The sequence below is a fragment of the Ziziphus jujuba genome, chromosome 12 (genome assembly GCF_031755915.1).
Source record: "Ziziphus jujuba cultivar Dongzao chromosome 12, ASM3175591v1".
Classification (NCBI taxonomy): domain Eukaryota; kingdom Viridiplantae; phylum Streptophyta; class Magnoliopsida; order Rosales; family Rhamnaceae; genus Ziziphus; species Ziziphus jujuba.
Genome location: NC_083390.1, coordinates 23,556,317 through 23,571,354, shown reverse-complemented (window position 1 = coordinate 23,571,354; position 15,038 = coordinate 23,556,317). Strand labels below are relative to the sequence as shown.

Below are 15,038 nucleotides of genomic sequence, written 5' to 3'. Positions count from 1 at the left end.
ATCAGATAGAACATAAATTAATATATATTTAAACTATCATTTTATATTTTTTGGCCACATAACAGATATAAAATACTAATTAAGCTATTGGGCAAATTGTGTGAATTTGTAGCCTTGGATTTGAGACTCACATGTGTTTTTGTGGGGAATCATTCCAATAATCATGGTTTCATCCAGATTTAGGAGTGGACCACTAGCCTATACTCTATATATACATTATTTATCAACTTGAATAAGGATTTGTTTTTTAGATATTTTAATTAGGGATTTGTCTTTTTTCAAGCTTCTAAACTAATGTGTCTAATTTAATGGATTAAATTTAAAAGTGTAATCTAACACTATTTTCCATATTACCTATACATATTGAGTTGTTCCTAAAGTGATGATTGCATATTTATTGAATTACCTTGAAGTTACAAAGCTTATACTCATCAGGTCTACGTGTTGTTCGATACCATAATCTTATTCTCCAAATCTTCTATCGGAAATTCTATGATGAGGAAGGTCCGCATGAGAATCGCAGTATTAGTGACGGTTTTTTATAGTATTAATGACGGTTTCTTAGAAAATCATCACCAATACTATGAAAACCGTCACCAATACTGTGGTTCGCATGAGGACCGTCCGCACCATAAACGGACTGAATCTTCTATTATTCGTCATGTTCAAATTGTGATCAATGTTAACTCAAATTCAACTTTAAAGAGAGAGAGAGAGAGAGAGAGAGAGAGAGAGAGTGAGAGAGTTAGAATGAGCAAAAATGAGATCTCTGTTGGGAGGCCCCTTTATAATATGATATGGTTCATCGGAAAACAAAATATATATATATATATATATATTTTATAAACAAACTCTGGCATTTGTGTTGGCCAAACTATTTCTATTCAAAATACCACTTTGAATCGTATAGGGTCTTGTTTGGTATGGAATATTATATTGTATTAGAATATATTATATTGTATTAGAATATATTGAAATAGATTGTATTGGAATGAATTGTATAATATTATGTTATATTGTATTTGATATTATACTGTATTATATTATATTTTATATATATATATATATATATATGTCAACTATAATAAACATAAAAGAAATGTAAGCTATCTGAAAATGCACACCCTTTGTAACATAATATATTCTTTTTATCTTTTAGTTTTCATTTCCTTGGAATTTATTGGAGAAGATATAAATTTTATTGAATTCAAAAGATCGGTACCTTAAAAGAGTACACGAAAGACGAACACTTGCTAACGCAAATGGACCCGAAGACTAACATTTTACAATAGATAGAGAGAGTGATTATAACTAACTCTCCAAGCTAGCTAGTTGGCATATCATATCATTTCCATGCCAAGTCACAACTTATTCGAATTATCACAAATTACAAAAACCATAACATAAAATTAAATACTTACTAATCATTAAGATTACATAATATATATGATCATTAATTATCTTCATCATTATCACCTCTGTTCTTCAATCGTTTTAGGGGTGGGGAGCGTGTAGGGGCGGGGCTAGTCTCAGCTTGTTGAGATTGTCCAATGGCCAGCCTGTAAACGTCCAAGTTGTGCACAGACATATTAAGGACCAACCGTTTCCCCACATGATAGTAACCGTCTTCCTGAGTTGGATTATCTGGGTTTATATCACTTTCGTGTTTCACGTTCAAAATGTGAAGATCGTGAAGGTTAGATGCCAAAATTGAGAAATCTATATTTCCAACCGGTGAGTTGGCGAAAGCAAATGCTGTCACCGGAATAGCCTTTGCCCTGCCGCCGATCTTGTTATATCCGTTGTAGACGAGATCCGTCGCGATTAGCGTCGCAAATGCACCTCCCATGCTGAACCCTGTCACTACGATGCTCAGGTTTTCCTCTGATTGGTATTTGGCCACCAGCCCTTCTACCGCTTCTAGAACCTGAACACATTATGGGGAAAAAAAAAATTAATAATAATTTGTTATAAATATGGTTCTAAAAAGAAACAGCTGATAATGTTTGGATAATTGTCTGACAATGCGTTAAGCATCTAAAAAAATTTCTATCCAAAATAAGTAAAAAGACAACTTTATCATAAAATTATTTTTGAAAAGCAGAACTTAAAAAATAATAATAATAAATATAAAGTTATCCCAAACAAAATTCATATCTGAGTAATTATATACCTGCTCTCTGAAACTAGTTTTATTGTAGCCAGAGTCATGATAATCCGCGGTGACATAATAGTCATACCGACCTTCCTGCAGCTTAACATTCCTATCGTGTGGGAATATATAATGAGCACAAACAAGATCTTGCATGCAAAATTTAGGATACCACTCTTCACGCTTAATGGTTCCTCTGATTGCAATCACAATTTCTCTCCTACCGATTTTCGCCATCCCTTTATCTGTGTTTACGGCCGCATAACCCATCCAGTTCGAGTACCCGGACAGTGGTCCAAGTGAGCTATGGTCGTTTTTGGCCCTGATGTTCAATGTCGAAGCGAACAAATACTTCTCCACCACGTAGTCATTCGACAAGTCCGCAAGGGAGAGGAGTTCTTTCTCGCTGTGTTGGGGAAGCCCCAGCAGTGGCGAATCCTCTTCCTCCTGGAAGGATTCGGCGATAACTCCGATCAAGTTGCAGTAGCGAGTGAGGTTTTGACCCATTTGAGGTTTCAGAGGGTTCAAAAGATCCCAGTCTTTCTCACCAATCAGGTCCCTCCATGCTATATCTTCGGCAGGTCTTTTAGGAGCCATTTTGATCGTCAATCTTTTTTTTCTCTTCTTTTCTTTATTTTTCACTCACTCTTTTCAGGCTTTAAGCTAGCTCTTACTTGGATGTTTTTTGCCCCCTCTGAGCTCTTCTATTTATAGCTGATAATTCTTTATTTTTTATTTTAAAATTACCATGATCAATTCTACTTCTCATCTGGTTCCTGAAATATATTATATGTAACCTACATGATTATTTTTGTCTTGTTGACTTCGCCGTTTATTTGGAAAAAAAACTTTCAAAACCAGCTGGCAATAGCATATGATTTAAAGGAAGTTTAAAAGTATTTCCAATGGAATGTTGATTAGTTCTGTTTTTCTAAATAATTTTGGTCACATCAGATAAATAAATAGTCTTTAAAAAAAAATCTCCAATGATGATGTGCAAAAAATTTATTAAGATGAGATACCAACAAAAAATAAAAAATAAAAAAAAATAAAAGTTGTCTAACAGAATGTGTCATAAATTCAAACTATTCTTTCTCCTCTCTTCTCATCAATTCATAACTTTTTTTTCTTTCTATATTCTAACTCATTTCATTTTAAATAGGATTCATTCGAAAAGAAATTTAAATATACATTGTTTATTAATAGATATAATGTTATCTAAGATTCAACATCTTCCAAATCTTTTGATACATAAGCTTCAATAGAAAAAATAATTGGAGATGCTCTAATATGGCCAATTAATATATGTGTATATAGATGGCAACATCAGATATGATAAGCTGCCCAATAATCTTTTAATTTATAATCGGAATATTTAAATCAAAGGATTATCAGACAATATACCATGCTCTGATCGTGGCCTAGTAAAATATTTCTATGTCCTATGTCATATGTTTAGAAGCATATAATAGGGTAAAAGAGACAGGGAAAGAAATATTATTTAAAATGTTTTTTTGATCTTCTAGCTCTTAAAAGTCAAAACGTGAACGTGTTTTAAGTGTATTGCAGTTTAGTAAATTCTATATATTGTATTCTCCCGTGTACATGCCCAAACTACACGGTTTCTTTCTTTTATTTTTATTTTTTTTTTTGTTTTTAATCAAGCAAACTACTCGGTAGAGTACAAGTTCTAATACTATCTACATTTTTATTTAATCCTAGTCTTGTGGAATTCAATTAAACGTGGAAATGTATAGTTGACCCAAAAAAAAATATATATATATATATATATATGGAGATAAGAAATTTCCCTGTTCTTTCTCCAGTTAACATACAAATACATGGCCATTAAAGCTCTAGAATCTGGAACTATAGATATAATTATATATATATATATACTTTTAAAGTTTCAATTATCTATTTCAATAATAAAGAAAGAATTAGTTCCTTATATATGTTGCAACTGTATCATTCCCTCTCTCTGTCTCCTATATTGTCTAAGGTGCTGTTACTTCGTCGCTTCTTTGAAAAAAATATTCAAAAACAAGCTGGTAATAGCATATGATTCAAATGAAGCCTATCATGGCCAATTGATATATGTACTGTCGCGGTAGAACCACTTTTTGGCCATGAATGATGTTGACAAAGTTAAATTGGTAGTGCAGGTATTTACTGATTTTATAATTGGTAGTGCAGGTATTTATTGCTTTCATAATTGGTAGTGCAGGTATTTACTACTTTCACATATAGGCAGCAATTGGTAGTGCAGGTATTTAGTGCTTTCACATATAGGCAGCAATCTTCCTCTCCCATTATAAGAAAATTGTCTTTTTCCGACAAAATTTTTACCAGCAAAAAAACATCGTCGCAAAAAAAAACATTTAGAGGCGAAAAACATTTGTCGGTAAAAAATAACTTTTGGCGACGAAACCAACAAGTCGTCGGCAAATGTTATCTTTTAACGACAAATGCACAATTTTGTCGCTATTGGATAAACTTTTACCGACGAAAGTAAATACTGTTAGCAAAAGACGATCATTTTCCAACGAAATCAAATTTTGTAGTTGGCAAAAATGATACCTTTTAGCGACGACCTATACATGGTCGGTAAAAACTAAACTATTGCAGTAAAAGGTCAAATATAATATTATTATTATTAATAGTACTTTATTTTATTGGTAATACAATAAACATTGTTCGCCAAAACTTAATATTTCCTCTGCGAAAGTCATTTTTGCCAACAAAATTTTCAAGTTTTGTCTGCAAAAATTATGGAATTTTATTTTTTTTTAAATGTATTTTTTGGGACAATCTTAAATATTTAATTTTTTCATCTTTGCTTTGGATTTTTGTGGTATGTATATGTAAATTTTTTTATGTTAAAAATTAGATACACTATTTAACAGTTAGTGTTATAATTATGTGTAACTATATATATATATATACATATGTACTATTATTATTATTAATAGTAGTATTATTAATACTACATTAGTGTAGTGTATATATATTAGCATTGTCAATACTACTACATTAGTGTAGTAGCATTGTTAATACTACACTGTTAATACTGGATTATTAATAATAGTATTGTTAATAATAATAGTGTATATATATATATATCATTATTATTAATAGTGTTTTTTTATGTTAAAAAAATTAATTGCATTATTTATACATTAGTGTTATATATATATACATATATAAAGGAAACGTGGCAAAGGATATTTTTACCAACAAATTTAAATTTTTGTGGGCAAAGTATCTATTGCCGACAAACTATACAATTTTGACGGGAATAGTTTTAATTTTTAGCGAGAATTTAAATAAATTGTCGGCAATAGTAAATTTTTTTTTTTGGGCGCCACCAGCTCCCGCCAGCAACTCTCTCGCTTTTTTGAAACAAATATAGAATAAATAAAAATGCGATAAATGAATCAGCATCTTTCTTTCATCTCTAACCTACATCTCGTTCATCTCTCTTTTTTTCTCTCCATGTTATTTATTTATTTATTTATTTTTGTTTAAGGCAAAATCCTTTTCCACCTCAAGCAAATCAGCATCTCCAAAAGGTTGAAGCTAAGCAAATCACCTGCGGGTTCTCTTTCAATTTCTTCTTCGGATTTATCTTTGAATTTCTATTTCAATTTCTGTTTCTTTTTTTATTTTTTATTTTTTTTTATTTATCTGCAGGTGCTGCCGATCTGCTGGTGTGCCCTGGTGTAAGTGTTCTGAAGGTTGCCGTTGCGGTTCTACAGGTCAGTGCTCTCTGATGTTTGGTCTGATGGTCATTTGGGCTTTTTTTTTTTCCCAGAAATCAAAGAAACAGCGTATGAGTATGTAGAAACCTTTTTTTTTTTTTTTTTTTTTTTTTTTTTTTCCAGAAATGGAGGTGCGACAGAGAGAGAGAGACGAGTGGTTGGCAGCGTTTGGCAATTTAGGTGGTTTTATTTTCAGAGAGAGAGAGAGAGAGAGAAACTCAGGAGCGTGGTGGGGTTTACGTGTTGTGCTGTTTGGACACCGCCTTCAATCTGTTTGGAGAAAAACCCAAACCAAATAAAAATCTGGAATCCGGTCTGATTTCTCTTTTCTCAGTTTTGGTCGTGTGGGACTCTGTATAATGGGGGGAGGGATCAATATTAATGCAAAATACTTAAAAATAATATATGTGGGATGATTTTCTTTATTGTTTTTACTATTTTTATTTTTTTTCCTTGACAGAGATGTAATAGTGGGCAATATCCTTTGATGTTGAATGTTATCATTCTTTGTGGTTCTTCCTGGTGTTTTCATTTCATCAACTTTAGTTGTTTTTAGGTTGGAATATTTGATGCTACAAACAGTACCAAGAAAAGAAGGAATATGCTGATGAAATGGCTGAAGGAAAATGCAAGGTACCATGGACATATTGGTAGATAGTTCTGAAAAAAAAAAAAAAAAAAAAAAAAAAAAAAAAGAAGCTATTTTTGAGCTGCTGGCATATTTTTTTGTTGACATGTATATTTGATATGTTTCATTGCAGATTATCTTTCTGGAAACAATATGCAATGATGAACGTATCATTGAAAGAAATATAAGTCTCAAAATTCAACAAAGTCCTGACTATGCAGAACATTATGGTTACCTTTTGAGACCATCTATTTATTTCGATTGATAGTGATTTGCATACTAATTTACTGTCCTGTTGCAGGCTAGATTTTGAGGTTGGATTGGCAGACTTTAAAACTTGACTAGCTAACCATGAAAAGTGTTGCTTGGCAATTGATATGACCTTTTCTCAAGAAGTATATAAACTAATTACGTACATTAGTAAATTACACAAGCAAATGTGCATTAGGATAACTTTTGGCCTTTGTTGTTCTTCTACAAACTAAGAATGCAGAAATAGGTAATTGGATTCAAGTTTTATAGCATTAGACTTCTATGTTCTCTATCTATATTAATATTGTTCGTGCTTTAGTGATGTGATATGAGTAGATCCTTGTTTTATTTCGAAGTATGTTTGATTTTTTATGGAAATTAATATTTTATTTTATTATTATTTTTTTTTTTGGTGGCATGCACGCACGCAGCGTGGTATTTGGCAATAACGTTAATGGAACCATTCCAAGTGAGATTGGTCATTTGAAGAATCTCATCCGTTTGGAGCTGCAACAAAATACACTTACAGGCCCCATCCTAGATTCTTTTGGGAACTTGACTGCCTTGAAGTTCTTGTGATATATATCAAATTAATCTTTGATACTTAAAGCGAAAAAAGTAATTACATAAAGCAATGAAATGACATGCCTTTTTTTTTTTTTTTTTTAAAGGAAAATAAAGTTAAAAATTAATGTGTTTTTTATTTTGTGGTTGAATTGTCTAATTACAGGGACTTGTCTACCAATAATCTCACTGGATCCATTCCAGTATCTCTTGGCCAGTTGGCATCTTTACAGAACTTGTAAGTTTACATTAATTTCATGATCTTTTATGAGAAACTACTTGTAGAATATGTATAATATAGGATTTTGGTGATATCTATATATATATATATATATATAGATATATCTGAGATGATTATCTTCTTCTGTAGGAATTTGAAGAGTAAAATCTTACTGGCACCATACCAACTGAGATTCTTGGGCTTGTTCCCTTGGCTGTAATCAGGATCATGTAAGGAACTCATATATATATATATATATATACACACACATGACTAATCTTTCTTCCATTTTTTATACTTAGCTTTTCAATATTGCCTTTAATATTTTCTTGAAAATTCATTCTGAAATTCTCTCTAATCGTTAGCATTTTATGACTTACCAGAGACGTTTCTAACAACAAGTTGGATGGGAGTGTACACAACGCTACATCAGGTAAACAATGAATGGGAGATTTTTCAATATCTGAACTTAGAAAATTTGACTAATAAATAAAGGGATAAACATAAAATATCCTTATCTAGAAATTCCCTTGGTATATTTTTGGCTTATTCTTTCTTTTTCTTCTTCTGCTTTTGTTACAGGACTTGTTGTTACTTCGATTGTACAAGATCCAAAAGCCTAGAAGTGCTAGAGATGGAGATAATGTGGCATTTGCATTTAGCTGCTTGATACTATTTAGGCGATTTAATTAATAAAACTGAGATTTCTAGGTCCCACTATACATGTCAATAAATCTACGTACACATGTTCCTGATTTTATGTTCTTTGTCTGTATGTAAACAAATAAATATTATGTTCAGATTTGTTATACAGATAATAAAATTTATAAAAATAAATTATTTGTAATATTTTAAAAAAATTTTAGAAAGACCTTTGTTGACAAAAGAATTTCGTTGCTAAAAGTTAAATATTTTCCTGCCAACCTTTAATTCGTCAGAAACATTTCTATTGCCAGCAAACTTTTTTCGTTGCTAAAATCAACCTTTGCCGATGAATTTTATTTTTGATGGCAAATTACTTATTGCCAACAAAATATTTTCATTGCTAATTAAATTTTCAACAATATAAAAATCGTTTTCCATATGTTAAACTCTGTCGCCAAAATCTTTTATCGACAATTTTAGATTTGTTGGAAATAGTTTTTTGGCGAGAAAACTAAATTTTTGTCAGGAAAAGTTTTAGCCAGTAAAAATTAAAAATTTATCAGTAAATACAATTGCAGAAGAGGCATAAGCGACGACATTGTCGACAAATTTATTTTTGTCGGTAAAACATTTATCGACGAATTTTATGTTTTTTCCGACAATTTTGTTTTGTCAATAAAAGGTGAATTTCTTGTAGTGTCCCTTATTGCTTTCACAATTGGTAGTGCAAGGATTTATTGCTTTCACATATAGGCGGCAATTGGTAGTGCATGTATTTACTGCTTTCACATATAGGTGTTAAGCTTCCTCTCCCTCACTGCTTTCACATATAGGCGGCAATTGGTAGCGCAAGTATTTAGTGCTTTCGCATATAGGAGGCAATCTTCCTCTCCCTTACTGCTTTCACAATTGGTAGTGTAGGTATTTACTACTTTCACATATAGGCGGCAATTGGTAGTGCAGGTATTTAGTTTTCACATATAGGTAGCAATCTTCCTCTCCCTTATTGCTTTTACAATTGGTAGTGCAGGTATTTACTGCTTTCACTTATCGGCGGCAATTGGTAGTGCAGGTATTTATTGCTTTCACATATAGGCGGCAAGCTTCCTCTCTCTTTTACTAAGGCGGTGAAAGGCTGGAAATCAATTAAAAAATAAAAAAAAAGGGTCAAGTCAAGATGTCATGATAGCTTGCAAAAGGAATTCAATTTCACTTTCTTTTCTTTGTTACCACCCTACATACTTTCATACTTCAATTCCTCATCCCATTTTTGAAGCAAGCTGTTTCCATTCTTGGTATGAGAAACATAGAAAGCAGAGACAAAGAAGGAAAGTATTAAAGAGAGAATAAAAGAGTCTTTACTAAATACTTGTGTCTTTCCTTTGTAAGAGAGAGTGTATTTTTCTTCTTTATAAAAGAGAGGATATTATCAATTGTATTCTCCTTATTTTAGAGAGAAATTATTATATTCTTTTGCTATAATCAAATCTTTCTACAATTGCTAATTATTTTATATATATTTTATTTGAGTATTTTTACACACAAATTTCTCATTTTTATAATTTCTACATCAGTTGTAATTGTATGTCTCATACCACAATTTCCTAACAGTGGTATAAGAGCTTGGTTTATAGCCATTTTTTTGTGAGATCGAGATAGTGGAAAAGAGGCATCTTCAACAATGGCGGCAAAGTACGAAATAGAAAAATTTAATGGGAATGATTTCTCATTGTAGAATATGAGAATAAAAGCAGTTTTAAGAAAAGATAACTACTTGGCGGCAATTGGAGAAAGGCCTATGGAGTTCCTTGACAACGGCAAGTGGAACGAGATAGATGGCGATGCTATTGTTAATCTGCATCTAGCATTAGTCGACGAAGTATTGTCAAGCGTGGTGGAGAAAAAGACAGCAAAAGAAATATGGGACACTCTGACAAAATTATACGAGGTCAAATCACTACACAATAAAATATTCTTAAAGAGAAGGCTTTACACTCTTCGGATGATAGAGTCAACTACTGTGATTGACCACATCAACACTCTTAATAATTTATTTTCATATCTCACAGCAATGGGGCATAACGTAGACACAGGTGAACGTGCTGAAATTCTACGTCAAAGTCTACCTGATTCGTATGATAAACTCATTGTTAAGTTCTAATACTTTTTTTTTTTTTAAATCAAGCAAACTACTCGGTAAAGTACAAGTTCTAATACTATCTACATTTTTTATTTAATCCTAGTCTTGTGGAATTCATTTAAACGTGGAAATGTATAGTTGACCCCAAAAAAAAAAAATAAATATGGAGATAAGAAATTTCCCTTTTCTTTCTCCAGTTAACATACATATACATGGCCATTAAAGCTCTAGAATCTAGAACTATAGATATAATTATATATATATATATATATACAGTCCGTCTATGGTGCGGACGGTCCTCATGCGGACCACAGTATTGGTGATAGTTTTTCATAGTATTGGTGATGATTTTCTAAAAAACCGTTGTTAATACTATGAAAAACTGTCACTAATACTGCGGTCCTCATGCAGACCGTCCTCATCATAGAATTTTCATATATATATATATGTACTTTCAAAGTTTCAATTATCTATTTCAATAATAAAGAAAGAATTAGTTCCTCATATATGTTGCAACTGTACCCTTTCCTCTCTCTCTCTCTCCCTTATATACTCAAAAACAAGTTGGCAATAGCATATGATTCAAATGAAGCCTATCATGGCCAATTGATATATGTATTGTGGCAGTAACACCACTTGTTTGGCTAAAAATGATGTTGACAAAGTCAAATTGGTAGTGCAGGTATTTACTGCTTTCACAATTGGTAGTGCAGGTATTTATTGCTTTCACATATAGACAGCAAGCTTCCTCTCCCTAAGTGGTTTCACAATTGGTAGTATAGGTATTTACTGCTTTCACATATAGGTGGCAATTGGTAGTGTAGGTATTTATTGTCCTTACTACTTTCACATATAGGCGGCAATTGGTAGTGCAAGTATTTATTGCTTCCACATATAGGCGAAAAAGCTTCCTCTCCCTTTTACTAAGGCTGTGAAAGGCTGGAAATCAATTAAAAAAATATATAAAAAAAAGGTCAAATCAAAGATGTCATGATAGCTTGCAAAACGAATTCAATTTCACCTTTTCTCTTTGTTACTACCATACATACTTTCAATACTTCAAGTCCTCACCCCATTTTTGCAGCAATCCGTTTCCATTCTTGGTGTGAGAAACATAACAAAGCAGAGAGAAAGAAGAAGAGTATTAGAGATAAAATAAAAGAGACTTACCTTATTTTAGAGGAAAGTTATTATATTCTTTTGCTATAATAAAATCTTTGTATAATTGCCAAGTTTTTTATATGTATCTTATTTGAGTATTTTTACACCTAAATTTCTCATTTTTATAATTTCTACTTCAGCTGCAATTGTATATCTCATACCACAATTTTCTAACAGTGGTATCAGAACCTGGTTTATAGCCAAATTTTTGTGAGATTCAGATAGTGGAAAAGAGGCATCTTCGACAATGATGGCGAAGTACGAAATAGAAAAATTCAATGGGAATAATTTCTCATTGTGGAAAATGAGAATAAAAGAGCAGTTTTGAGAAAAGATAACTACTTGGCAGCAATTGGAGAAAGGCCTGCAGAGTTTCTTAATGACAGTAAGTGGTACAAGATGGATGGCAATGCTATTGTTAATCTGCATTTAGCACTAGTCGATGAAGTATTGTCAAGCGTGACGAAGAAAAAGACGGCAAAACAAATATGAGACACTTTGACAAAATTATACGAGGCCAAATCACTACACAACAAAATATTTTTAAAGAGAAGGCTTTACACTCTTTGGATGAAGGAGTCAACTATTGTGATAGACCACATCAACACTCTTAATACTTTATTTTCACATCTCACAGCAATGGGGCATAATGTAGACACGGGTGAACATGCTGAAATTCTACTTCAAAGTCTACCTGATTCGTATGATCAATTCATTGTCAATATAACCAACAACATAGAAATTTTAGTCTTCAATGATATTGTAGCTGCGGTTTTTGAAGATTAAGAAAGTCGGTGCAATACCAAAGCAGATAGATTGGGAAGCTCACAACAAGTTGAAGCTTTGACGATGATAAGAGGGAGATTAACGGAATGTGGCCCCAGTGGGAGTCAAAATCAGAGTAGATCAAAATCCAAAAATAAAAAGAATGTCAAGTGTCATCACTGTGGCCAGAAAATGCACTATAAAAAGGAGTATTGGCATCTCAAAAGGAACGAAAAAGCCAAAGGAAAAGATGCTGAGTCATCAAAAGTTCAAGGTTGTATGGCAAGTACCTCAGATGATGGTAAAATTTTATACAGCGAAGCAACAATAGTTACTGAAGGGAGAAGAAAATTCACCGATGTTTGGCTTACGGACTCATGAGCAACATGGCATATGACCATCCGAAGAGAATGGTTCCACCAATACGAACCTATCTCAGGAGAATCTGTATTCATGGGAGACGATCATGCTTAAAGATCGCTGGTATTAATACCGTCAAATTGAAGATATATGATGGCAAGGTTCGCACCATCCAGAAGGTATGGCACGTGAAAGGCCTGAAGAAACATCTATTGTCTTTGGGACAATTAGATAACAGTGGATGCATATCCCATATTCAAGATGAGATCATGAAAATAATTAAAGGTGTACTTGTAGTGATGAAAGCGGAAAAGATAGATACAAATTTGTACATGCTTAAAGGAAAAACATAACAAGAAAGAGAAGTATCTGCAACATTGACAAGCTCTACAGGAGAATAAAAAATGATGTGGTACCGTAAGCTTGGCCACATCATCATTGCTAACTCGTTAAATTTTTCTATGAATTTTTAATATAGAAATTTATTGCTATATTAAAAGCACTAAAGTCTACGAGGAAAGATAACAAAGTAACCACATGATAAAATTATTATCAATTTGTTTAACTAAATTAGAGATTGAATTAATCTTCATCAAATTGAAAATAAAAAGCCTTACTCGTTACAAAGGATAAATCACAAAATCCAAAACTCAAATTTTACCATTCCTAATTGATCCTTATTTCTATTTACAATACAATAAAAGAATGGTGACACTTAAGAGAGATAATAAATGTTTGACTGAAAATCGATCAAATAATCTTTTATTCATAAATAATTCAAAATGTGAAATTAAAATAATGAGAAATCCATCATGTTTTCCTCATCTCATTTATTTAACTATTTTTTTTTCTTTTATTCAAAGATAATTCAAAATTTTGAAAGCAAAATGATTAAAAATCCATCATGTTTTCCTGACCTCATTTATTTAACCTTTTATTTTTTTTTCATTCTCTCTCTATTCCTTTGTGTATATATGTGGTTTATTTGCGTATCTTTTGCAAGTTTTCAAAGATTCAAATCTATTTCTAAATTAATATAATATATTTTCATTTTCTTAAAATCTATAAATGATTTAATCCCTTTTTAGGGATTCAATAAATTATAATTTTTTTTTTTTTTTTTTTGGGACCAAAATGCTAATGACTGGTTGATCTGGTTCTATTTAGTTGACAGGCTTAAATAATGAGCAACAATAGTATAGACATCAATCTATTAATATATTTATCCAGAATATATGTTTTATATTTAATAACAATTATTTATTTAATATTCATTTATTAATTTTTAAATTATATTAATATGTTAATTAATTAATTAATTAATAATACTATATTTTTAATTAATATTTTGACAGACAAGATAATGATAGTATTACGTACTCAATAATAAGCCACAGCATGACTAATTTGAAAAGGCGAAACAATCTGGGTGTGAAAGTTGTATTATAAGTAGAAAAGCATAGCCAAATGCCAAAGTTTGAAAATGCTATCCAAATTCCCTAGTTAACTGGGGAATCCCGCCCCATTAGATGCAGATCTTTGCAAGGATCGGGCACCGAGGCATTTTGTCATCCTTTTAAGTTTATTCGTAAAAGGCCATCCTGACACCATCATTTAAAAGAATGGTACGTGATTGTTTTTCCTGTACAAGAAAACTCCATACTCGCCCTTGGAAGTTAAATGACCAAATTACCCAAACAAAATTATGAATTGCCTCCGTTTGGAAAGTACTTTTTATAACCAAAAAAAGCCATAATTAACATGTGATTGTTAGAGACCTAGAGTAGCACAGAGAGCTTTTCGAGGTGTGCCAATTGCCGTTATATTATCAAAAGTGGCATTTTAAATATAAATAGTTTGGCCAACACAAATGCCAAAGCTTGTTTATATAATAATGTGTTTTCCAAAGAACCACATCAAATTATAAACGAGCCTCCAAAAAGAGAACTCATTTTTGCTCTTTCTAACTCTCTCTCTCTCTCTCTAACTTTGAATTTGAGTTAACATTGATCACATTTTGGATATGAAGAATAATAGAAGATTTGGAGAATGAGATTGTGGTATCGATCAATACAACGGACATGATGAGTATAAGCTTTGTAACTTCGAGCTGATTCAATAAATATGCAGCCACTTTGGGAACAACTCAATATGTATAAGTAAGATGGAAAATATTGTTAGATTATATTTTTACATTTAATCCATAAAATTATATACTTTAGGTTAGAAGCTTGAAAAAAGACAAATCCCTAATTAAAATCTCTAAAAAAAAAAAAATCGTTAATCAAGTTAATAAATAATGTATATATAGAGTATTGTCTAGCGGACTCGTAAGGCTGGATGAAATCATGATTATTGGAATGATTCAACCTACAAAAAACATGTGAGCC

General features: G+C 31.8%; 1 protein-coding gene and 1 long non-coding RNA gene across 6 annotated transcripts; one reads left to right on the top strand and one right to left on the bottom strand.

Annotated features, from left to right (window-relative positions):
* Positions 1 to 1,176: 1,176 nt before the first annotated feature.
* On the bottom strand, positions 1,177 to 2,912 carry LOC107429609 (phospholipase A1-IIgamma). The gene is made up of 2 exons (XM_016040321.4): positions 2,174 to 2,912; positions 1,177 to 1,927 (listed from the first exon to the last, which is right to left on the bottom strand). Exons 1-2 carry the CDS (start codon positions 2,747 to 2,749, stop codon positions 1,454 to 1,456), a joined length of 1,050 nt encoding a protein of 349 aa, XP_015895807.1. The 5' UTR covers positions 2,750 to 2,912; the 3' UTR covers positions 1,177 to 1,453.
* Positions 2,913 to 5,443: 2,531 nt separating this feature from the next.
* LOC107429626 (uncharacterized) lies at positions 5,444 to 8,426 on the top strand. Of its 5 annotated transcripts, none has more exons than XR_003057530.3 (10): positions 5,444 to 5,724; positions 5,846 to 5,910; positions 6,037 to 6,226; positions 6,470 to 6,546; positions 6,675 to 7,040; positions 7,225 to 7,411; positions 7,524 to 7,595; positions 7,728 to 7,807; positions 7,961 to 8,010; positions 8,160 to 8,426. It is a non-coding gene; the product is annotated as an uncharacterized LOC107429626 (long non-coding RNA). The 5 variants fall into 5 exon arrangements; XR_003057529.3 differs by having other exon boundaries at positions 5,446 to 5,724; positions 6,037 to 6,546; positions 6,675 to 6,771; positions 6,843 to 7,040; XR_007237632.2 differs by having other exon boundaries at positions 6,037 to 6,546; positions 6,675 to 6,771.
* The last annotated feature ends 6,612 nt before the right edge of the window (positions 8,427 to 15,038 follow it).